Consider the following 26860-nt stretch of genomic DNA (forward strand, 5'->3'; position numbering starts at 1 on the left):
TTATATATGGTGATGATATCAACACGTGATGTGTTGTAGAGTAATATAAATCACGTGTCATCCCAAATTGCACTCACTGGTGTGTAGGAAAATGCATGTCTGCTGTAAGAGTGTGTTGCATACAGTATTGCCTCTTTTATGTATAACTATAAATTATACAGGTATAATTTATACCATGTTTACAGTTGGACTTGTACACTCTCAGAAAAAAAGGTTCAACATTGTATCTTTCATCACTGGGGCAATGGATACATGACTGGGCTCAATTTGCTTTTGATAAATACATTTCATGTTAAGACAATAAAAGGATATAGTTCTATAGATCAGGTGTGACATTCACCTATATTAACAGTATTTTGAAAAAAGTGAGTTGAGCACAGTCTTCTTAATCAACTTGCCATCCAGCCAATGTCCCAGTGACACAACAAGATCCAATGTGGTATGTTTTTTCTCTGTGAGTGTATTTGTATAAATTATATGTGTATAATTTATGCCGTGTGCACAGCGCAATCCATGTGTCTTTATCTGTTATACAGTAATCAGTACTACTATCAATTATGAATACTACTATCAATCAGAAGTTTTGGAACTAATTGAGCATTAATTGATAGACTGACACTAAACCGGCCAATTGGGAAACAGTCGAATTGAAAGTTCCTTGGTGGCGATTGGAGGAGACGAGAGCGGAGCTCTGTGATTGGAGAAAAGGAAAACTTACCTTGTTATTGGAGGAGAGGAGCAGCTCTGAGTGTGACAGGAACTGCAGCCTGACCCCTAATCCCCACCCCTGATTCTAACTGGCTCAAACAAAACAGCATCATTCTCCAAAATCTACTGGCTTAATGGCAGAGAACTGACAGTTCACAAAATATGGACTGTTTGCATAGTATCACGTATATGCTATTTAAAAAAAATCTACTTCATACCTGAAGTGAGATCCAAGAGCTCCATATTTTCACAATATGGTTTGCTAATATGACTTGACAGTTTATGTGTCATGAGAAAGTCATTCATTTCTAACCATTCAAGCCACAAAGTAACATTAGGAGTTGAGAGCAAACAGTGTCCCTGTAATATACTAAAATTAAGGTAACCAAGAAAAATCACCTTATAGAGGGAGAGAGGTGGGGAGTCGGGCTGGCTGACCTGTAATCTACTTGAGTGGTTGGGAAATAATACTATTGAAAAGTAGATCTTAATTGCTAATTTGGTAAATAAACTGAATTGATACATTTGTTAATTGACCCACCCTATCTCATAAAGCTGTGAAAATCCAAATCCAAAAAACAAGAAATTCAATTTAAAAAAAAAAAAGTCCGCCCCTCGGTCCCTCCTCCTCTCCCTAACCCAGGTTTTCTATTTGTCACTCTGATTTGATTGACAGCTGAGGACACATGTGGGGGCACTGTGAGGGGCGGCAGTGGGGTGGTGACCAGTCCCGGTTACCCCGGCAACTATGGTAACCAGGCCGACTGTACTTGGATCCTGTTGGCCGAACCTGGAGACACCATCTCTGTCATCTTTACAGACTTCCAGACAGAGGAGAAGTATGACTACCTGGAAGTAGAGGGATCTGAACCACCAACCATTTGGTGAGTCACTCTGTTCATCATTTATGCATACGTTCATATATGTATGTCGCAGTCATTGTGTTGCTGGGAAATTTCATGATGTAGACATGACAGAACTGTCCACTTATCTGTGTCAGATTCAGAATTTAATGCTTTAGAGTAATTTCTGAATTGAAGTAGGAGGTACGAGTCATGGTTCAGTGTTAAATTACGAAGGATACAGGGTATATCTCCAGGTGTAAGAGATGTACAATTAGCCGAATGGTGAATATGAAAAATACGTGCATGTCACACGATAAATTTCAGGGAAAGATATTAAGGTTTAGACCTGGTGGTCTGATTATTAAAATGCCTTGTGTGAATATCCATTATCACAGCAGCAGGAAACAAAGCAGTGAGTGGGATAACAAGCTACAATGGATCTTCACTGTGCTAGGGGTGCTTGTGTCATATATGATTGTGCTCCTAATCCATACTTTGAAAAAAAAAAGGAATGGATTCAGTTGACATTTGTGACCTGGCATTTCAGCAAAGATGGTATAGTCACATAACTGCTGAGTTTATGGAACAATTTAACCACACTTGGAGTACAGTGATAAAAAGTTAGAACAGGTAATAAAGATAAGTTAGAACTCAAATAAGAACAGGTAATAAAATGAAAACATTATTACAGATATAAAGTATATTTTTTATGTCTTGTTCTTGTATCAAGTATTGCATTTTTTCCATGGAAAAAATAAATAAAAGTGTGATCAGTGTATGTGTTGGCCCCGTTTATTTATTATTTTCACATGTTTTCAGATGGGTCACTCATAACAATATTTTATTGCCCTCGCGGCTCATTGATTGTTGGTAAATTAGGGTATTGATCAACCATTGCTGTTGCTGTAACCAATTTGAATCTAATCATGGACAGGGATATTAGTGTGTTCGTGTGTAATTGATCTGGAAGCAATAATGGCCAGGCAACCGCTTTTAGGAACGCGCTAGTGTGTCTATACATGTGCACATCATCTTGCTTGTTATCGCGTACCCAAGTGTATATGTCTTTGCGTGTGTGCATGTGTGTGTTCTTGCAGTCATGTTAAAAGAAACACAGGATCCTGGGTAGACAGCAGTTGAATACTGCTTCTCAACAACTGACAGCTTTCACCAGTAGCTCTCACTGGTAACTGAACGGGCCCTGCTGGTCACATTTCATGTCATCTTATTCACATATCTTATTCTGTTAGTGGCCGATGGAGTAAAGGTTGAAGGCCAACTTTAATTTTTGCTTAATTCAATTTTACTTGTATTTTATACTTGTAATACTATGTACATTTGTAAACATACATGTAAAAGATGATCAAATAATGTCACTTGTAATCACCAGTGATAACTTTTGGCTAAAGATGCTTGAATTCACTCAGTGACTCCAGATATCATATATGTGCAGGCCATTGAGAAAATTTGTATCAAGCTTTCATTTTGAACTGGGGCAAATACAAAACCTTACTACTGTGAAAAATCACCTTCTTAGGAGTATTTACGACCAATATTTATTGCTCAGAGTTGGAATTGTTGGCCTTTGGGGGATAATGTGGTGTTGACGGGTATTGTGTGATTTAGTCTGACCGGTGTCTTGGCTTGTGTAATGTATCGCAGTGCAGTTATTTACTTGCTGAATTAACTCTGGGGTCTCATACAGGACACTGAGGTCCATGTGTTGATATTTCTTGTACAGTGCCATGGGTGTTTTCTATAGCAGCTAGGCCGATATTATAGTTGTAGTTTTGTACTGAGAGGAGATCAGTGACATTCAGAGGTAAGGCCTGGAGCAAAATTTATACCAACTTGCCCTGATGTTGAGAATAACTGAAGATGCTAAACTGACCTTAGATAAAGTCAGAGGTTTATTCTAGCTCATTGCTTTTGAACAACTTTGAGTCGAAGCACTGCACAGTGTAATAAATGTTTAGAAAGATACATATATAGGATTTTGCCTACAAACATATTTTTTAAGTAGAAAGGACACAGAAACAAATCACAATTTCAAACTGACAGTGCCTGGCATATACACATTAACAAATGTTTTGTATCAGCCTTATTATCCATATTATTAAGCACAGTGTGATCACAAACAGCTTGTTCTATTCAGTGAGCCACACACAATTATAGAAGTCAGTTTTAAAATGCACAAGACACCTGGTTTAAATAAATGACTTTAATGGCTTTCTGCCTGGGAAGAAAACAAAGTACTCCTGTGTCTTGTTCATCAGAAATGTCAGAAAAAGTCATGAAAAGACTTGAGATGATGCAATGCTCAGAGAGACATTGCAAAAAACACAACTCTTTAAGCCTTGCAGTGGATGTGCAACATTGCAAAAGTCAACCCATGGTTCCACTCCTGTCAAACATGAAGATGAAACAACACTTGGCCTAATATCAAATGAACCCCCTATGGAGTGCATATATGTTCCCCAGTCTAAAATATCCAGTTTCTTTTGAGGCATCCTGGTGACAAGGTCAGAATTTGGTATAAACAGTCTCAACCCATGGACTGTTTCATTCTGTGAATGGTACAGGCTGCTGGGGGTGTGGTAATTGTCTGGAGAATATTTTCTTGACACTAACTACGCTGCACTAGACCCTGTAGTACCAATTTAGCATTGTTTAAATGCCAGACTGTACCTAGGCATTGTGGCATTCCAGGTGCATCCCCTCACGGCTGCCTTTTTTCAGGTGAATGCCTCCACATCAGAAAACATTTATCATATCCAGGAATAACATTCATGTTAGTTACTTCCATAACCTACAAAGATCTCATAACAACACAGTGCAGTACCTCTGGAATTAGGTTGAACAGTATATTTGCAGAAATGTGCTGCAGATTGCATCAGTACTGTACATGGATGTGTGCTGGGAAAGTGCATTTATTTCATGACTTGAAGAAATCAGCCTGTTCTCAGGGCAGAAAGGGCGTTTTCTTGATTATAGCTGGGTGCAAGTAGATACAGATGGTATAATTTGTGTATGGCTTCTTTTATTTGTACATTCACACAGCACGATGTAAGTGCAGTATAGCATGTTGGGAAAATAACCGACGGCATTTTGTCTTGTTAAAGTAACTATGCCAAATGTGAGGCGTTTCCAGCTTCTCCTTGTTTCATATTGTTGTAAATTAAATATTGTTTTGGTTGGTCACCAGACAAATAGCAGTTTGAATTTAACAATAGTTTGGGTTCAGTAACTTATGGGAATGGGAAAGTTATCCTTGTGTGCTTTTTCCATACGTTTACTTAGACCCCATCTGAGACGTTCATACTTTACATGAGATGGATCTGTGTTTATTCTTTTACAGCTCTAGAAGGGGCTGAAACTGTTTGGAAATTAAATAAAATTGATTTTGTGGTCAGGTTTAGTGCAATGATTGGAGACCAACAATTGATACTTTCATTCACATGTGCCTTTGTCTGTGCTCGTTTGCATGCGCATGGCTTTGTTGTGCAACCATACCATGTCTATACTCTTTCTGTGTGTATACAGTGGCATCATTTGATATTTGTCCTCTTTGTTCCCATGAAAATCCCTGAAGCTTGATATTGACAAAAAGTGACTCTGTAAACACATATACAGTTTCCATCCCCCTTCTCTGTAAACAACCTCTTTATCTGTCTTATCGGAACGATGATGATTATGGAAGGAAGAGACACATTGAAATGACATTTAAACAGTTGAGCAGGTAGCATACTAAACACTTTAAATGACAATTTTTTGATATACAGTGTGTTCGTAATTTCAGCAATAAGTGATTTCTTTGTAAGCAGTTTAAAGTGTTGTGATTGTCTAGTCTTATTTCTATTATCAGAGAGGAATGTGAAGCAGATTGTAACCTTTTAAGAGGTATGGATCAAATGGACATTGTTTTGAGATGCTCTTGACGATAGACCATTAGTGCTGTTAGCACTTAGCAGACAGCAAATCTGGCCCAGCTGTTTCTGTCTGAACTGGCATTAATCTGTCGTTAGTCTTTTGCTTTGGTGTGTTCCCAAGGCCCCTCTGAGGTAGCATGAGCACATTGAAAACCATGGCCAGGTGCTGCATACAAAACAAGAGACTGAAGCTTGTTCTCCTGTGATGCTAATGGAAACCATTTCGTTTCTGAGCGTAGCTATTGTATGGAGCTGTCATCTGTATTTTTATTTCTCTGCATCTACTATTTTCAAACATGCCAACCCATACCTGGTATGGTAGATAGCACTAAGCATGTTTACTTGAGTACGTTAATTCAGTACAGTTTTGGTGTGCAGTGGTCTCTCGTTTATCGCAGGGGATACGTTCTAAAAATAACCCGCAATAAACAAATTCCGCGAAGTAAGTTTTACAATTATTATACCTGTTTTAAGGCCGTAAAACCCCTAACCACACACTTTTATACACCTTTTTACACGCATTTTGTACAGTACTTCCTTAGTTAATCAGGACGCAGAACACAAGTGTGGTTCTCCCTTAGCCAATTTAGGACACAGAACACAATGCGCGTTCATACTGTTACAGTACGCTGTAAAAAAAAGCATGCAAAATTACACTAAAAAAATCCGTGAAACAGCGAGTCTGCGAAAAGTAAACCGTGTTATAGCAAGGGACGACTGTACATTACTTGAGTGTTGTTATTTTATGCTACTTCATACTTCATCCCATTACATTTATCTGACAGCTTTAGTTACTGCTGTAGTTACTTTTCACATGAAGTTAAATAAAAAACCTATAATAACTTTGTAACATAATATTATTAAAGACTAAACTACCAAATGGTATCATATATTATGCATGCCACTTCTAATTCATTTCACATCTATTTCTGTCTCTGTGCCTTTTAGTTTTGAGCATCGTCATTATTGTTACAGTGTACCATGTTACAATGACTGACACAGTGTTGTTCTTAGTCTTTGATTAGATTTTATTTTGTGTTGTTCATTAATGTGTTTTTTCGTATCATTTTTTTATGTTATAACCAAAGTAAATTCCAAAATGGAAGACAGATAAATATTTAGAAGATTACCTGCCATCTTAGGGATGCATTGGAGGATGACTTAGCTAATGAGAGTGTCCCTGGGAAGTCCCAAGATTCACAACATCATTTCCAAACACTATAACGACGCAAATGAGATCTTTATTTATTATGGGCACATTCATGCCTAGACAATCTGAAGTGAATGCTTTGCTTGCTTCCATTAGAAGTTCAACACTAGAATCTTCTACTATTTAAGTATCCATTAACCTTCATGGTAATGTCAAGTATTCACACAAAGGTAACCTGGCTAAAACTGAACAACATATGTTTTTATATTGATCACTTTTTCCAGACAAAGTAATTAAAGAACATTTGGCATTTAAAAGCAAATGGCTGCACTAGCTGTTTCACTGACCCTTTTTGTGGCAGAATAGTCTTTCTGAAAACTAGGTCATGCTGCAATTGCCTCACGACCCTAAGTGCTAATAAACTAATAAGGATGCACCGATTGTGAAATTCTGGGCTGATGTTTAAAATAACAACTTGGCCGATGGCCAATGCTGATGTTTTTTCTTTGTTACAAGTATTGCAAACTGCACGACGTGTATGAAAGTAGATTAGTGCCATATATCTGAAGAAGAGCAGACTATGATTTGCACTTGTAAAACCCGTAATTCGCAACTTGTGAATGCGCATCTCGCAACTTGTGAACGCGCATCTCAGAGTTTGTAAGTGTAACTTCAGATCCACACATCTGCAAAAAGCAAACTGCAAGCATATTTCACAACTTGTGAAAGCGCATCTTCGAATTTGCACTTGTAACTTCAGATCTGCAAAGCTGCACAACATGATTTGCATGCGCAGGTTCCTATTTGCTCGCTCAGTTGCGTCATCCTTCTCACGTGATTTTTGGCACGATTCACTCGGATGGATTTGAAGGAAACGATTTGCGCGCAGAGACCAGGAATGCCTGTTCTACCACTCTTGTCCAAGAGTGGCAGTGTGGTTTTATGGATAATATATCAATAAAACGGGCTCTAGTGGTTGGTGGTGGGTGGGCTGGCCCATAGACATATATACATAGACGCCGCATTGAGCGGGTTGGTCTGTTGGATCGCGGATACGTAAACTGCGGCCGCCGTATTGGTCGGGGCCGATTCTGGGGGGCCGGTGTACAACTACTACAAGGGGAAATGGGACTGAACTTCCATAAAGCGCCTTTCTACAAAGTTCTTTAAGTTAATTGTCTCTTATACACCCATTCACACACTACAACACACTAATTATCTGGGAGGAAACAACAAGGCACCAAACAAACAACGTATGTAACTTTTAAATTGATGATATAAATGTTTACTCCTTATGTAAGCACCAAACCAACGTAAGTATTTTTCTTAATGCTGAGTGTTTACAGCTACTAATGTGTGTGGTTAACACTGTTTTACTGTGATGATTTAAATATTTGTGACATTTGAAAAAAAAAATATTTATATATAACATTTAATCTGTGTTGTCTTTTTACATCTGTTCTATTATAACCACATCCTGAAATGTAATGTTGTGACATGACGGGTTTTCTGAATAAAGAGCACACAACACACCACACACAACACACACACACTCCCAACACACATACATATACTTATATAACACATACTATATATATATTATTATATCTTACCATACACACACACAACAAACACACAACACACACACCACACACACACCACATATATGTGTGTGTTTGTGCTCTTATTCAGAAAAACCCTCAGTCACATCTAACATTCAAGGAATGTGGTTATTTTACGACCCAGAATTAACCAGTAACAGCCGTGTTACACACATTAGTAGCTGTAAAACATTCAGGCATTAGGAAAAATACTTTACGTGGTTTGGTCGCTTTTACATAAGGAGTAAAATTTCTAATCATCACTTTAATAAGTTTTACATACGTGTTTTTGGTGCATGTTTGTTTCCCAGATATATTAGTGTTGTGTGGAATGGGTGTATAAGAGGACATTAACTTAAGGAACTTTGTAGAAAGGGGCTTATGAAGTTCCAGTCCAATTTCCTTGATATTAGTTTACGGGGCCCGATCTGCCCTGAAAACCAATTACGGCGGCGCCGTTTACGTATCGCGACAACGAACCCACCCCCGCTTCAATGCGGGCGTTATTATATAATTGTCTATGGCCAAGCCACCCACCACCACCACTGAGCCGTTTATTGATATATTATCCAATAACCACACTGCCACCTCTTGGACAAGAGTGGTAGAACAGGCATTCCTGGTCTCTGCGCGCAAATCGTTTCCTTCAAATCCATCCGAGTGAATCGTGCCAAAAATCACGTGAGAAGGATGACGCAACTGAGCGAGCAAATAGGAACCTGCGCATGCAAATCATGTTGTGCAGCTTTGCAGATCTGAAGTTACAAGTGCAAATTCGAAGATGCGCTTTCACAAGTTGTGAAATATGCTTGCAGTTTGCTTTTTGCAGATGTGTGGATCTGAAGTTACACTTACAAACTCTGAGATGCGCGTTCACAAGTTGCGAGATGCGCATTCACAAGTTGCGAATTACGGGTTTTACAAGTGCAAATCATAGTCTGCTCTTCTTCAGATATATGGCACTAATCTACTTTCATAGACGTGGATCTTTCTCAAAGCGTCCCAGAAGCGTTGCTACACTCGGCTATGTGTTGAATATGCGTGTGTTCTATTTTTGTCGGGTGGAAGCAAAGCACAGAAAAAGCATAGAGAATCCAGTGGATTTTCAAAATAAAATACCCTGTGCAAACTGCCAGTCATAAAAACAGACAAAAGCGAAACTAATTAACTATGTAGCATATTTACACATGTAAAAGCGAAACTAATTAACTATGTAGCATATTTACACATGTAGAAGCATATCTAGAAGAACATACACCGGGAAAATGGGCAAATCTGAACAAGTAAACAAAGTCTGGCGGGCTATACGCTCGCTTCGGAAACGCTCCCGGTGGAGTTTGAAGTCGCACAGGCCGGACCAAAACTGCGGACGTGCCAGAGACATGTGCAGTGGGGTTTCGGAGCCTCCAAAAAAAAGGAAAAAAGAAAAGTTTCTCCTCAGCACAGCGTTCATGTGGCATGTAAATCAAAATCATCGGTGAATGTCATCTTTATTTGCAGATGGCCGATGGCAGAGGAGGCGAACATCAGCTGATGACGATGTTCAGAGGATGCATTGGTGCATCCCTATAAACAAATTTCCATTGGCAATCTGTGGAAGAAGCTAACAGCTAAAATGCTACTTTCCAGTGGCAATTAGCAGTAAAGGCTAATGGCTAAAGTGCTAACATGAGAGTGTGGAAGAACTTTTTACGTGTTTATCAGTTGCTGTGGGGCTGACAACAACAGTCTGATACACACCAATAACATAACCTACATCCATGTTTACACACACACACTGTCACTCCTTATAGACACACATTCACAAACATGCATACTCAGGGAGACTCTCCTTCTCACACTTTTAAACACTTGTGTCTAATCAGTATGCGCAGAGGTGTGCTCGTGCTTATGAGAGTAGTATATCGCTGTGAGCTAAGTGCCTGTAATCCACCACACACACAAAGTCACACAAGTTTTATATTTTGTTGTTTCAGAATCAGTTGCCCTTGAAACCAAGTAGAGCTTAGTTAGAATGATCTCTCTCTCTCTCTCTCTCTCTCTCTCTCTCTCTCTCTCTCTCTCTCTCTCTCTCTCTCTGTCTCTCTCCCCCTTTTCTATCTATCTATCTATCTATCTATCTATCTGTCTGTCTGTCTGTCTGTCTGTCTGTCTGTCTGTCTGTCTGTCTGTCTGTCTGTCTGTCTGTCTGTCTCTCTCTCTCTTGCAAGTCTCTCCCACCATGGCTCTAGGATATAGCATGCTGGTTTAGGTCTCTTACTGTAGGTGCACCTACTGACAGCCCGTCACCAAATTCATGGTAATGGTGGACTGGGCTTTTCAAAGTCTGTCATCTACCAATCTCCCGCTTGTCGAGGATTTGTTTTTTAGAGCAACTAAAAATTAATTTTGTCAGGTTTGAGCTGGAGTCGAAGCTTTGTCGCCAAGTGACCAAAATTGTATCACTGCAGACAAGTTAGTTTAGCAGACAGTTAATTCTGATGTCACATACAAACATACATACATACATGCACTACACATGTCTGTGTGTGTGTGTGTGTGTGTGTGTGTGTGTGTGTCTATATATATAAAATATTCTGCAATTAAGATTCAGGATGTGCACATGAAATAGGTTTTACACATATTGTGGAATCTGTAAATGTCCTGAGTCATCTTAGTGAGCTCGGTGTTTCTGCAGCTAACACCATGTGCCAAGGGTGCATAACAACATCTGTTTCAGTGACACAGAGCAAGATTAAATCCTTCCCCTCAACCCTCCTACTTCACTTCAGCAATATAGTGAAGCCTCTGATAAACACCAACACATCATCATCACATTAGGAACTGTACAGCAACACATGAAACAGTAAAGTTGCAATGCCACAGAGAAATGTGAAGAATCTCACAGGCAAATAATGTAATATCTCAATAGCTCATAATGTGTTTGGCACCCATTAGACCATATGGGTGTAATTTGAAGACACTTTTGATTTACAATGCACAAACACATGCAGGCAGACAGGTGTGAATCAAAACACAAGATCTTAATAATTGAATGGGGCAATTATGACTGACAAAGGGCTTGCAAACAACATATTACAGCATGTACTTTTGCAGAATATAATCAGAAAGTAATCTTTCCAGGATTTATAAGTAAGTTTTAACATAATAGGATTTACACACCCATGGTCCACACACAGAGGTGTTTGGCTTATTTGCTTGATTAGATTTTTTGTCTGGCCTGTGCAGATTCTTTTATTCATGTTATTGGTTTGTAAGTTTTTTGGCACTGCACACTCACTTTGTTCTGTGTGGGTTAGGGGCTTGTTTTTTTACATGATGAAAGTAAGAAAGTATCTTGTACCTGGTCTACTGGCTGCATTGTGACAGATATGGCCATCCTGCTGATTTTGTTTGATTTAATGGAGAGAAACAGCTAAGTACTGTACGATTGGAATGAGTCCAGGTTAGTCCCAGAGATACAAACCCAATTTCTCCAACATCATCAATCAAAATTTACTCATTCTGTGCAGTGTTGAAACTGGTCTGTTCTTTCGCTTGGCTCAGCTTTGTACTGTCCCGTCCTGTCCATATCTGTTCTTAGTCTATACAAATATCATAACACATCGCATGTGTGTGATTCTGCATGAGGAATCTGAACAGTAAAGCATTTTCTAGCTCTTACCATTTGTTTGAGAGACGCAAAAAAAGCTGCGTGTCATAGACAGAGAGAGTTTAAGTGTGCAGGCATGGGTGTGTATGTGTGTGCGCGAGTGCGTGATGTTATGCTTGCCGAGTGCTAATCAATGCTGCTGGCAGAGAGGATGCTGGGATAGCAGCACCATCCCGAATAGGAAATGGAGCGTTGACCTTGAACACAAGCATACACCCTTTTTCTGTTCCTCACACACACAACAAACAAACACACATATCAGATTATTTTAAATATGTATCTGAAGACACAAGGAAACTTCTAAATACACGCAAAGCAATTCCAGACCTTTTGAATCAAAGTCCACATCCCAGTATCTGTCAGTAATGACTGTGACCCTGTTTGTAGAAACAGCTGAGCAGGCAGAGCCTTTGTGTTCAGGATTTAAACGTTTGAACACTAGCAGCACTTTGGGGCTACATTTTGATGAGTGGGTCACTTTTATATGTATTTCAAGCGTGAGAGAATACATATGCACAGGTACACGCAGGATGATGGGATACTCTTTGTGCCAATGGTTTCACACCATGTGACTGCTCGACAGGCATGGTAACTGGCTGAGGGAAGTGGCTATGTGCCAGCAAAGTACAGGGATGGCAAGCTAGCAGAAATTGGCATAAACAATGCAGGTTTAACATTTTCATTTTTTCTTTCTTTTTTTTTTTTAATAAGTTGGGCCTGCATATGTTTTATAAATGAATGTATGTGTGCCTCAAGGATACACACAAAGCTTTTTGATGAGAAAAAAAGCTGAATGTAAGCAGAACTTCATTTAGAGGAAAATGCCCCTGTGTGTGTGTGTGTGTGTGTGTGTGTAAGCTGGTGAAACTACCAAATTGAAGCAGTGCATAGATCTGGATATTTTCAACCTGGCACATAACTATACGAGGCCAAACATTATCTTGAGAAAATCATTTAGCTACAAATAGCGAACCTGCACACTTACTATAAAGGTTGTTTTCTGACATGACGTCTGCCTAACAGGGCCGGTAAATAACAGTTTACATGCCCGTAATGCCAGTTTACACCTGCTGATGGACAGCGGTATCTGTCAGCATTTGTAAATTGCATAATTTTCCAGTAGTACAACAGCTGAGATGTATTTTGCTGAAACACTGAAAATATTGCAGCATATAAAGGTCTATTTTTTGCTGACCTCCAGTGGTTTAACTTCTCACCTTGCTTCAGTGTTATAGATGTGTACATCACTGTTGCGTGTTATTACAGGTGCAAAAGAGACTTAAGACTTCCAGCCAGAGATAGCCGTTAGATACTGCTTTACAGCCTGGTGTTAAGGTACTCTTTAAGAAATCCTGAGCCACATACAGTAGTATGTTATGTTCACCAGTTACAAAGACTTGCTAGTAAAATGTAAAAACTACAAACGGCTTCCAAGGTTTGATGATGTTTTTTACTCTCATTTTCTAGGTTTATTGAGATAGATAAACTCTGTTAAATGTGGCTGTAATTTCTACTGCACTGCTCCGCCAATGTGTAGCCAGCGTTGTTGCATCAGAATTAGCGGCTATCTTCATCACAGTGGAGTGAGATTTTTTTCTGTGGTTGCTTTTTTTTTTTTTTTTCCCAAAATGAACTGCTGCAAATCACATCAACCACTTATTTCAGAGTCAGGGAGGACTCCAGAGAATCCATTACCAGACACATTCATAGGCCAAATGACTCTCATTGAGAGCTTGTAAACAAGTTCATGATGCAGACTGTTTTCCTGTGGCTCTATTTGCAACATTGGGTTTATAGGTTATTCCAGTGACCTTCACACTGTTTCTCTGGGGGCATCAATTTTTAAATCCAATTTCTGGTGGTCCAAAGTATAATTTAGGTCTACAAGTCTATTGTCTAGGCTTGTCTAAGCAAATTTACCACAATATTAACCCACACCTTTGATAGCCTTTGAAACAAATTACTAAAATCTTTTGGGAACCTACCCTGTTATTTATTGGAGCCAACATAGAGGAGAGGAGAGAGTGGAGGCAAAGTGAGCGGACAGCGAGTGAGGTGTCATGGTGTTTTAGGAAGGCAGTGTCAGGTCACGCAGAAGAAGACAAGAGAGGCAAAGAGACAGCAGACAAGAGAGGAATGGGTAGACGAGAGGAGCAGAAAGGGCAATTGGGGTGACAAGAGAAGCCAGGAGAGAAGAAGTAGAGATGAGAGGTAAGAAGGTGAGGTGGGGAGGAGACGAAAGCAGAGGTGCAGAATTAGGGACAAGGGGGCGGCAAGATGAGAGTTGACAGGAGAAGAGAGGTGGAAAGAAGAATAAAGGGAACGGAGGGGAAGACGCAGGAAGAGAAAGCTATCAGGGGGACTCATGGGTGAGGAAAGAGGTTGTTGAAAGAAAGAGACAAAGACACTGAGAGAGATTGAGTAAGGCAGAGAAGGACAGACTGAGATAGACAAAGAAAAGAAACTTTATCTGACAGATAATTTAGGCTATAAAGAGTGTTCACTATAGGATTAAGATGTGTGGAGAAGTGTCAAACTAGTATTGCTATAAGAAGACTGCTCAGAGATGTAAACACCGTACGCCAACTAAGCCTGTCCATGTGAGGTCTTCCAAGATGAGCAGCTTGCCCAGAATATGAGAGTGTCATTTTTAGAGCTACTGTTTTTTTTCACAGCTGGTATTAATGTCTCATATGGACAAACTGCAAAATTGTCACAACAGAGCTGCTGAGAACGCCTGGGAGGTGGTTTCTGATTGTTTGCTTTTAAGGTAAAAGGCACATGACAATTAATTCAATCAACACACACTATGCAAGATTGCATTAAGATGGGTATATTAAGATAAATCCTCCACTGCTACGCAAGTAAACAGCTTAATTACTCTTGGAATCAAAGTATGGTTTATAATTAGATTAGTGTATGATAATTAGATTATAGTGTTTATACAAACAAAGTCACGTTATACATAGTCATTTAGGATAAAAAAACAAAACAAAAATAGGTCACTTCACTCTAGGGCTTTGAGGCATCTTCAACTTTTGCACTTAATTACACAGAGCTTCATGACAGAGCTAAGTCTTATTTATCTCGTACACATTGGATCTTTGTATTTTTCAACTGTCATCCAATGACTTACAGACATACAAAAACACATTTCTCAGTCGTTTGACTACTTACTTGTTTATGTTTTGGTGAAAGTCTATAACACTGAAATTTTGAATACGTGCTGGCTGCAGTGCATAAAGGCATTTTTAGCATAAACCGTAGCTCTGTTGACTCCGTGACTTATGAAACATTGTTTTGGTATTAACAACACTGTCAGACATTAATTGCAATGAACACATGCCATCACTGCAGAAGCAGTGTTTTTGCAGGTCACTGTTGCTGGGCAGCGGAATTTGATATTTTCCGTTGCCACAGCAAATAACCTTTCCAGGTGGTGCTAAGCCAAACTCGAGGGACCAGGCCAGAGTTTGAAGCACCACTGGAGCACGTTGTGTAGTTGGGCCAAGCCACAGCAAATTAATTCTACCATCATAAATACGCTGTCATTGTCATTCCCTGAACTAAACTCAGTGTGTGTGTGTGTGTGTGTGTGTGTGTGTGTGTGTGTGTATGCATGTGTTTCTGTCTGTGTTTCTGGTTATGTCGTTGTATATGTGCTTGGAAAGCGTAGTGTATTGAATAATCTGTAGCTACGGTGCTGAAATTATAATATAATGTAATGTAATAATAATAACACCAGCTCCCTCTCCTTGTCTCTGTCCCCCTTCTCTCCCACTTTCTCTCCCATTCCCTGTCTCTGCTCTGATTACTGTGCTGTCCCGCAGGCTACACACACACACACACACACACACACACACACACACACACACACACACACACACACACACACACACACACACACGCACACAGAGGAAAGATGGTTGGAGAAGAGGCAGGGAGACGCCCAGAATTGCAATGGCTTCTGGGTAGAGACTGGGCTAAAATAAAGGAGTGAACAGACAGAGTGACGGGGAGTAAACCCTGGAGTAAGAGAGTGTGAGGAAGGGAAGAACGCTGGAAGACATGAGAAGAACGAGACACTAGAGAGAAAACTGTAGAGGGAAGTAATGGCTGTTAACTCTATTATGGAGTATTCACTGGCTTTATCAACCAGTGTATGCTCTTCAGTCATTCTTAAAAGAAGGAACTAACTATGATAATTATTACCAATATAAGTTTTGTTTAAAACAAACCTGTCCTGACCGCCAGTTAGCTCAGTAGATAGTGTGCACCTCATCAACAGAAGCTCAGTCCTCACCACAGTAGCCTATGTTAGAATCCGACCTGTGGCCATTTACTGCATGTTACCCCTCTCTCTCTCTCCGCCTTCCTGCCACTCTTCAGGTGCTACTACACAATAAAGGTTCAAAAATACCTTAAAAAAATATAATTTTGATATTTTATTTAGACTAGTTGGAGGCCAAAGTTTTTGCCATGGGTCAATTAGGGTTCAGGTAGAAGACTGACACCAGTATGTTAACACTTCAAAATACAGTATCATAGTCTGGTTTAGCACTGTGTAACCAGCCAAAGCCAGTATTTCTTTATACTTGGTGTAACACAGTATCCGTGTGTTTGGCTGGGACTGTGTTTTCCTGCACATCAAGAATAGAAGAAGCTTGTGAGATTTGTAACCTGCTTGCTCTACACCATCACAAGCATAAATTGCCCAACAGATGGTACAAAATCTTTTACACAGGGTACTTCCTTCTATAATAAACAAAACTCAGCTGTTTCAGCCTGGAAAAGTCTATTGTTTAGTTTAGGTTTTATTTATTTAGCAGTAAAATTGTTAGCAACTCTTTAAAGTAGTTCAATCAGAGCTGAATTTATATCGCTATGCTCATTCTGTTTTTTTAGAACGTCATAGTGAATGTTTTAGGCCATCCACGTGATTTTAAGAAGGTTTTTTCAGATATGCACCCGTGGACACCCAAATGTTAATTTCATTCCAAAACTATGTGCTCTTATGCACAATCATAACACCCTTCATTGTTCTGGTTTCAGGCTTTCTGCAAGCTTTTGGGAAGTCTCTACAGGGATTTTCTCCCATTGAGCAAGAAGAGCATTAGAGGGGATGGACACTGATGCTGGGAGATAAGGCCTGGCTTGCTGATGGCATTCTACTTCATCCAAAAGGGTGTTTGATGGGTTGAGGTCAGGGCTCTGAGCGGGCCTGTCATTTTCTTCCAAACCAAAGTTGGAAAAGCTCATTTGCAGCTCAGGGATCTAATGCAAGCTATGATAGCCAGCTGCAAGAGTGTACAAGTGATTTTGTAACTATAATGGTCTCAAAGGTAATGCCTACAGTACTTGCTCAATTTATAAATTATGAACATCAGAGTGTTTTTTTTATTTCTCCCAATATGGTCCGCAGCCACCCACTCATGTTTTGTTTCAGCCCTCAGCTGTCCATGTCAACAAGCCTGTTTTAAAACCACCTTGCTGTTCTATGAGGAGGCGAGCAAGAAAGAGGAGAGAAATTTAGATGAGATAAAGGGAGGGGAGGGAGAGACAGAGCAGGGTCCTGTTGTGAACACTGATTACTCTCTGCCCACTTGAGATTGATGGAGAGTGACACAGCAGGCACGCTCCCACAAGCACGAACACATACACACACGTATAAACAACAAGCTCCAACACATACATACACAATGTATCTAAAGAGACGCATGCACACACACAGACACACACAGCGAGGACTTCTCTGTCTCTGTATACTGATTGATGATGGCTCCACCTAGACTACATTCAGCCCAACACTCCTGCAGTGCAGTGTGTGTGTGTGTGTGTGTGTGTGTGTGTGTGTGCTCATTTATCTGTGTGCATGCATGCGTATGAATGAGAATTTTTTTTCGCTATCTCTGCATTCACGTGTGTGTTTGCAGGTGTATGTGTGTGGCAGTTCCCTCCTGTCTTAATTAGAGGAGGCTATTAAGACAGATTGCCTGATTAAGTAGCATTCCCCCACCGTCTTACGAATTGCCACACACACAAGTAGACACACAGACATTCTTGAACACACAAAAGTTAGTGTTGGCTCTAACACACATGACCATCGATGACAGGATTCTGCATGTGTCTGAAAAAGCCATTCATCACACAGCGGTGAACTCTTCACATGTATAGTCCTCTAGACAAATATCAAATTATCCAGTATCCATCTGTCTTTTCTGTCTGTCTTGAATGTTGTCATACTGCTCCTTTCCAATTCACATTTCCTGTCTGCTTCTTCACTTACATACTAAAAAAAGCAGTGAACAATGCAACAGTTCATATAAGAGCTGGACTGCATGAAATGTTAGACGTTGACTCTGAATATATTTTCTACCAAAGTGTAGATCAAATAAATAGAATGAAAAAAGGTGCTATTCATTTCAAATACATTTCTATTCAGGTGTTTGGAGTCACAGCATAGTGCTGTGAAAAAATTGGAAGTTGTGAGAGCTTCTTACATAAGACAAAACATGAGGTAACGCCTCCAAACTGACACACACTCCTCTACAATGAAGTCAACAGATTATTTACTATTATCTTACATTTCTTACAGAGTTGAGTACAACTGTGATCGCGACGCAATTTGAAGTTGTTAAATATGTGAGAGGTGCTATCACAATCTGCAGATCACACTCCAAATATCATCATAGTATAAGAACATGGATGACAAAACAAAAGATCGACACATTTTCACCGAGCTGAGATATGAAGCAGCGTCAACACCTAATCTAAAATGTGTGAATGTTGCTATATGAACAGGAACCAATGCACTGCTGCTCTGCTGATTTTTCTATTTTTTTGCATTCTGTTAAACGTGTACAATCACAGCAAATTAGTGAACTGCTACAATTTCTAAAACTTCATTTGATTATAATATAATATTTCCTGTCATGTGCTCAACATGGCAGAAAATTACCTTTTTGAGTTAAATGTCTTATTCATAAATTACCTGCACTAAAATCCACTCTCTAGTAACACTGGCTTTGTGTTTCATGATTACTTTCTGCTTAAATGCTAAAATGAATAATTAACAAGGTAACAAACAAACCAATGTACCTCTGTCAGACTCTGTGTCTTCCTCACCCCCTCCCTGCTTCCCTCCATGTATGCTCGCACCTCCATCGATCTTCGCCTCCTTCCACCCTCCTTCCAACCCATGCTTCTTTATTTCCTCCCTCTCCCTCATTCCAATACTGCCAGTGGAACAGCAGGTTTGCATTTCTGTGGAGGAGGAGAGGCACAGAGGATGGATGGTAGGATGGTAGACAGAGAGATGGAGAGAGGGGGAGATGCTCTTTTGGTCTAGTGTATTTAATCAATTATGTTCTCTTGCTCCCTCTGGCAACTCTCCGCTTGATATTCTCTCTCCTGTAAGCACACACACACAAATGGTCACACACGCACTCACCATCTCAGTATTTATTTTTTCCACTTCACTGAGTTGTAGTTAAATATGAAACTTCCCTACGCTGAGTATATTTACCCGGTAATATCTGATTTTCAGATAACAATAGTTTTAATAGGCATTTCCATTTGATGGCTGATTGCTGACGGCCTCCTGAGGTTTTAAACATTATAAAACATTCTCTCCCAAAAGACAGTACTGCATTAGGATCTCATGTGTGTTATACAACGTTGTTATGCAAGAGGGTGATGTCACTAGAGCAAGTAATTTTCTATGATTATCCAGAGAAGAACACCAGTTTACTATATTTCATGTATATTTCATGACACTTGTTTTGAATAAGGGATTATCTCACCCATACCTTTTCTGTTTTTTTGTTTGTTTGTTTGTTTTTTTTAAATTTATCTAATTCTTTAATATGTTGCAGAAATTCCGTCTGTACGATTACATCCACAACAGTGGAGAACCAAGGTTCTCGAGGAATTTGCCTCTTCTTAGGAACCGGTGAGATGTTGAACAGTTGTTGTTCAAACGTCCGATCAAGACTTTATAGGTCAAAAATAGTTCCAACAGTTGTGTCAACGTCCGGGATGTTACTTGGACGTCCTTCCTGGGCGTTCTAACAACGATATAATATATCGTTATCAGGAACGGACCTATTCAGCTATTCTGCTAAAGTTTGTGTACACAGTGTGCATTCAGCAGCTCCATGCATCCTTAAAACTCAAAATAACTCAACTAACTCTAAAAATAGTAAGTAAGTGCTGACTTTTGGTTTCACATGGGACACAAACCCCAGGTTCCTGGGTGAAGGTCCTGTGTTTGACCCATTCATCCACTGCGCCCTCCCAATGTAGACTTTGCCACCCCTCATATGTCACCTGACTTTCTGGCCGAAAGCCCTGTTTAAGAAATGGCCCTTGAGTAATACTAGTCCTTGTACGTGGAGTCGGGTGAAAATATGGTTATAGTATGAAAGTCAGATTGCAACAATTTCACAGCTAAATAAATTGCCAATCAAATTTCGACGTCATTTCCTTTTTCCATAACAATATTTGATGATCAATATTTCCTGGTTTGACGAGGTTCAGACTGGACCATTATTAGATAAACAATGTCACCTTCTGGCCATCCGCCTCAAAACTATGTTGCAGTGTTTGGCATGCGACCAGTAGCCCTTAGCAGCAAGTCTGGCTTCACCCAATGTACCAATGTATTTTACGCCTCTGTCACTGTCAAGTCATTGAGTAAGACACCCTTTCAGACCAGGGTATTGAAAAAAAAAATCATTGAAGCCCATTCAAAGATGATCTATAATACCTCCAGGCAGCTCTGAAGTGCTTTTATAGCAGATATCTTGGGAGAACACTTACCAGTCACAGACAGAAGCCATCAGCATAGATGAATGATTTAATAATGCATTACAAATTGTCCACATGGGGAAAATTCTACTAGCTTCTCAGCAGTACAGAAGATGATGTTTTTTTGGAAGTATTAGATTTTCTGCTTGAAGCTTCATTTTAAGCTTTAATTATCCATGTAAGTAGTTGCCAAGAACACATGGTCCTTCATGTACATTCATGCCTGGGACCTACACAGAGGCTGTGCTACATCTCAACAGCACTTGCTGAGACAAAAAGCGAGGAGGAGGTGCTCCCAGCTGCTGTGGGGATCCAGACTAGTGACCTTTTTAGTCGCCAGCTTGTTTCTCTAACCTTCCAGCTACTGCTGCAAGAGAGGATTTTCTAATTATACCTTCATTCTGCAGCTCAGAGTTGTTAAGTGCGTCCTGAGCATGTAGTTTAATATTTTAACACCACACACACACAGGCTCTCTGTATAGATTTATGATTTAATTCTTATTTTAATATCAGAACAGATAGAATATGCACACACTCTACTCCTAATGATGCACTCTGGGTAATGATGTCATAGGAGAAAGTGATTTAAGATCTGTAAACATGACTATTATGTGTATGTGAGAGAGATGCATACATATGAAGAAACATGGAGGAGTGATGAAGAAGCGAGAGGGAGAAGATGAAAGAAAGGGAAGCTGTTAGAGGTTTGTAGAGACGAAAGAGGGGAGCAGAAAGGTCAACCTCAAACAGAACTATAGCTAAACCCGTAACTGTATCAAGACATGATACATGCAGTCTTTCTTTACTTTTAGCTCGCATCAAATTATAATAGGACATGTAATTGTCATGGTCATGTTAGACACACAGAGTGTGAATAAATAAAGTATGGAAAGATTACACATTTATATAGAGAGGCTGAAAGAGCAAGATCTTTTTAAAGTGACCCCTGTTACCTTAAGATACAGCGTACATTCCCTGAAGGACTGGTGCATTGTGCACATTGTGTGTTTGACACAACCTGTCTGTTACAGTATTTAGGATGAGGCAGAGTTCTCATTGGAAAAGGTCAATGCATATATAGGTACTTGTGGATCCCTTGAGAGCTGGTGCTCATTTTGTTTCTTTGCCTGTTGTTAATTAATATTAAGTATGCATTATAATCTTTTACGGTCTGTGCACAGTAGAGGCAGACAAGTATCTAATAATTTACCAGACTAAGTATAGTAACATAATAACATCTCTTACAACAATTTAAAATGTATATTAGATTATTTATCCTCATTTCAAACACAGCATACTGTACTATAAATAGAAATGTATACTGAGGTAGGTATGTATCATTTATTTAGTTATTCTTTAGATACTTCATGTATTTATCCAAGCAATAATACACAAAAATAGATTTGTTTGTCTTACATAATAATATATAAAAAAGACAAATGAATGCAGAATGAAACCACAAAAATAAAATCTTCACTGTTTTTCACAATTTCAATGACTGATCGCAACAGATTAAGTGTATGGGATGTATGCTGCTATGACAGTGTTACTTTTCCTTAGAGTGCATGAAAAAAACGTTCCATGACGTAGGTGCCTACTATGTCATATTTGTTCATGTTGTTCACCTACATTCACAGTTGTGTTATTGTATTTTGTCGCTGCTGTATTTACTATGTAAATCTATCTGGGTCTTTGAAACTAACTTGTGTGTGTGTGTGTGTGTGTGTGTGTGTGTGTGTGTGTGTGTGTGTGTGTGTGTGTGTGTGTGTGTGTGTGTGTGTGTGTGTGTGTGTGACTAATAGCAGGCATCAGAGAATCCTACTGATCTAGGGCACAAGGTGACCCTCTCTCTGTCTCACACACATGCAAACCAACACACAAAGACACACCTTCTAAAACACCTCCTCAGCATTCTTGTGCTCCACTTTAAACCACTGTTATTAGAGGGCACGGGTGTTGGACAGTAGTATATACACTATAATGTCAGAATCCATGTGCGTGTGTGTGTGTTCGGCATGTGAGCATGCATTTATGTGTGTGTATGGTGATATTAATGTACTGTGAAGGTTAACAGCAGGGGTTTGTAGAAGGAGACAAGTGGACATGAGAGGGCAGTCCACTTCATACTCTACACTGTTAACACGTGTGTGTACCTGTGTCTTAAATGTAACAGCCAAGGTGATATTACAGTATGAAAGTTTAATGGGAGAGAAACGGCACCTGTTACGCTACAAAATGAAAGCACCATATGTCAAAATACTGATGTATGGATGGAGATTATTGCCAGCCGAGATTGCATCTGACTTACAGATATTCATAGTTATCCAGGGACAAGGGTGTTTTTCAAGTGTCCACTGGAAAGCAGTCACCTCTTCTAAGACCGCTAACAGTGATCTAACACTCTTTACTTTGCCAACCACAACCATCTTCTCCTTCCCACTTGATGAACGAGTTGCAAATTGGGCCCTATCTACCAGTGCTGTGCACCATCAAAGCATTAGTTCATGAGTGAGCTTTAATGCAAAAAAAAAAACTAATATACGGTGGTATATTGCAGTCTGACAGTCCAGTAGTTGTTTGAAAACTTGTTGCATTTGCATATACTGATTTGGAATATTATTGGTAAATAGTCCAGTATAGTCCCATATTGGGAATAATAATAATAATCACAATAATGTAGTCCAAACCAACACCGTCTGTCTGTAGCTTGAGAAGCTGGCATGATAATTGAGCTCAGTCTGATCAGAATTGCTGGGTCAAATCCCCTAACCAGCTGGCCAGATCTGGCAATATTTACGAGAACGATGTGTAAGAAATACTATTTCCAACTTCATTAAGACTGGTTGAGGCACCCTTGAGCATGCAGCATAATCCTCAAATACTTCAGTAGAGCTGCAGAAACAGACTGGTTGTCTGGGCGGTGAAGCCCTGACACTGTATGTAATCCAGGCTGTGTCATTAAACACACACAGAGGGTACACAAGCAAGATGGGGAAAGGAAAAAGAATTCTTAAGTAAACTAAACTAACCCTCAGGCTGATTTTTAGTGTCTCTCACAGTGACATTTTTACAGCTTGACTACCTTGTTTTACAGACCTTGGCTTTATTCTGTTACAGAATGGCTTCACGGTTTTATGCGTTGTTATATGTCTTCTCTGCTCCCACAAGTATGTATGTATGTACTCATATATGTTCTTCACTTCACTATCTTTAAACAAGCCAAATGTCAGACTTTCAGAATGGGGACACATTTGCACACTTGTTCATTCTGCCTGATCCTCAAGTACCTATTGTTAGATTAGATTGAATAAAAGGGCAAAGGCAGATGTGTGTGTGTGTGTGTGTGTGTGTGTGTGTGTGTGTGTGTGTGTGTGTGTGTGTGTGTGTGTGTGTGTGTGTGTGTGTGTGACAGGACTTTTTTTCTGTTTCTTACAAATTTTCTTTCTATCTTTGTTTTCAGGTTGTCAGGCAGTAATGTCCCTTCTCCCATCGTTAGCAACAAGAACTGGCTCCGACTTCATTTTGTGACTGATGGCAACCACCGTTACCGTGGTTTCAGTGCACATTATCAAGGTAAGATGGGTAAGATGTGATTACATCAACGGAGAAAAGCATCTTAATGTATACACACACACGCACAAACAGATATGTATATGTATGTGTGTGTATATATATATATATATATATATATATATATATCTTTAAAATATTTACTTAGGCATCTACAGATGTCTTTGTGTTTTTTAATGACGGGTATTTTCGAAATTCTGTTTTAGCTTTTTTGCCTTTTTCTTTTCTTGTTTTGCCTTTTTGTTTTTCTGTTTCTGCTTTTTTCCTTTTCACTGACAGTTTTTCCCCATCATCTTGCCTCTAACTCCTTTTAATTATGCTCGTTGACTGCAGTCTTCCCGTTTCTTCTCTACAACAGTTTCTCTCACTGCCCCCATCTTTCTGCATCTCCCTTTCTCTCTATTTTACTTTCTTTTTCTCTGGGTAACTGCTCATAGGCGTATGGTAAGATTTCTTTGACACAAACCCAAACTGGTGGAAAACATCAGAAAATTCATTTGGCAACGTCTATGTCTTCCAACAGAGATAATGAGAGCTGAATATGTGGAACAGCTACACTCCAACAGATAGGGGTTATATTTGACACTTCACTTGTTTTCATACTCTACCATGTTTTGTTTTAGTCTCAGATCACCTCTTGTTCTATCAAAAAAAAGGATGTGTACTTTAAACACTGTTGGCCCTTTTTTATAAATCTGTAGTGCATGGTGCATCAAGTCCATTCAACCTCAAAAGGTACACATGGACAGGGGCTTGTGGTGCAACTTCACGACAGTTGTAAACCAAATGAGATTAAAATACACTATTAGTAGATGTTTTATGGTCAACCAATCAGCTCCTCTAATCCTCTTTAAACTAAATTTAGTGTTTATTGTTGTAAAGTTAAACCAGTGTAAACTAAAGTCATGGAAACAGTACTGTGTACCTTCCTCCATGCGCCAGTAACCTGGACTGAGTAGGCGGGCAGCACAAGCGTAAATCACGGTCATGCTTGACACCAAAATTGCACTGTGACACCTGATTATTACTGACACGCTCCCTACTGTGCCTCGCCTCTCACTTCAGCACACTCAAGTTCACAGCAAGTCACCAAAATACCAAGCAGAGTCGGGCAAGAAAAATAAGGTGTGCACCCATCCAAAATGCCACCAGAGACTGCCGCCATGTGCTGTCCTGAAACCTTTGCATAGTTTGCCAGTACTTGGACACGTCATGTTAATGTTTACATGCAGTGTTTTCAAAAAGACAGAAGACATTTCATTTCTGTCACGTCTTTGAATGCAATGTTCTCTTGTCAAGAGAGAAATATTTTAGATGTTTAGTGTCGTGTCTATTTCTGCCCACACACAACTGTGCAATTTACATACACGCTGTTTAACACTGTTGTTTCTCTTTAACAGTAATTCAAACATTAGAAAAACACAAAAACATAAGAAAAGTTTCTCAGTGACTATGGTGGTGCTACTTTTAACACGACAAGGTCAAGTGTAGCTTGGCGAGGCTGACTGCTAAAGCCAGCATAAGGTGTTGCGCTTCTCATCTGCCTCCATCATGTTTACAAAGCAGGTGTGGGCGGAGGGATTTCCACGCAGCCTGATTCTTCTTCTTTTATTTAATGGCAGATGGCAACGAGCGTTTAAGGAGTCTTATCGCCATCTACTGTGCTGAAAAGTGGGCTAAATTTTCCTAATTCCACTAGTGGACGCAGTTATTTGTCCTATAATGATTTAATTAAAATGAACGTGTTAAATTGACAGCCCTAATCTATATATGTGCATATGCATGCTGTGACATTGCATTTTGTAATTTTGAAAACATGACAGAGTTCAGTTAGTATGTTTTATATTTAGATTCAGGCTCTTTAATGGACGCTGAGTGCTCATTGAGATGACTGACATCACATATTTAGATCTGAAAAAGGCTTTCTTCATGACCCTCTGCATCTTACTGTAGTGGACCTAAGTGCTACTTGCAGGACTGTGGTCAATTAAGCCAATTAAACAATTGAAACTGCAATTAATTCAGTGGTGATTTTATATTAACTGTGCATAATTTCCTAATTTGTGGTTATGATGAGTTTATTAAATTGAATATAACCCCAGATGACACCTCACTGCAAATGTTGCTTGTGTGGCAGGCACATGTGTCGCTCTGTTTTGAGTCACTGTGAACTATCTAGTAAAGGCAAAATGCCAAACAAAATAACAGGCACAGATTTGGATGGAATATGAAGTATTCTTAATGTACACATACATACAGCTTATTGTCCATTTTAGAAAAGAGTTTTAAAAAGTCATTATTAAACCTCATTTTTTCTCCCCAACATATCTTTCCTTTCTTTTAACATCTTTGACCCTCCTTTAGTTTTTTCTTCCCTCTTCCTCCTCTCATCTGTCTTTCCTCACCAATTTTCTTCCCTTACCCATAACCACCCTCTCTCCACATCTCTGCTTCTGGTTCTTTCAGACATTCTCCTTGATTGACAGACAACCTGACCACTCCCCCTGAGATTTGCTTTTAATGGGTGTAATTGATCTTAATTGATCCTAATTAGTTTAAAAGGTTAATCAACATGTTAATGAGGGGTGTCAGTGCGA

General features: G+C 39.5%; 1 protein-coding gene across 5 annotated transcripts in view; it reads left to right on the plus strand.

The window, feature by feature from the left end:
• csmd3b (CUB and Sushi multiple domains 3b) overlaps positions 1 to 26860 on the plus strand; it is a 326622-nt gene that overhangs the window by 170252 nt on the left and 129510 nt on the right. For 4 of the 5 annotated variants that reach the window (XM_027286357.1, XM_019254824.2, XM_027286358.1 and 1 more), the window contains exons 5-6: positions 1385 to 1592; positions 24154 to 24266. In XM_027286357.1, coding sequence (XP_027142158.1) covers positions 1385 to 1592; positions 24154 to 24266 — 321 coding nt within the window. The remainder of the gene's footprint in view (positions 1 to 1384; positions 1593 to 24153; positions 24267 to 26860) is intronic. The other variant, XM_027286359.1, reaches the window with a different exon arrangement.

The sequence above is a fragment of the Larimichthys crocea genome, chromosome XIII, assembly GCF_000972845.2.
Source record: "Larimichthys crocea isolate SSNF chromosome XIII, L_crocea_2.0, whole genome shotgun sequence".
Classification (NCBI taxonomy): Eukaryota; Metazoa; Chordata; class Actinopteri; family Sciaenidae; genus Larimichthys; species Larimichthys crocea.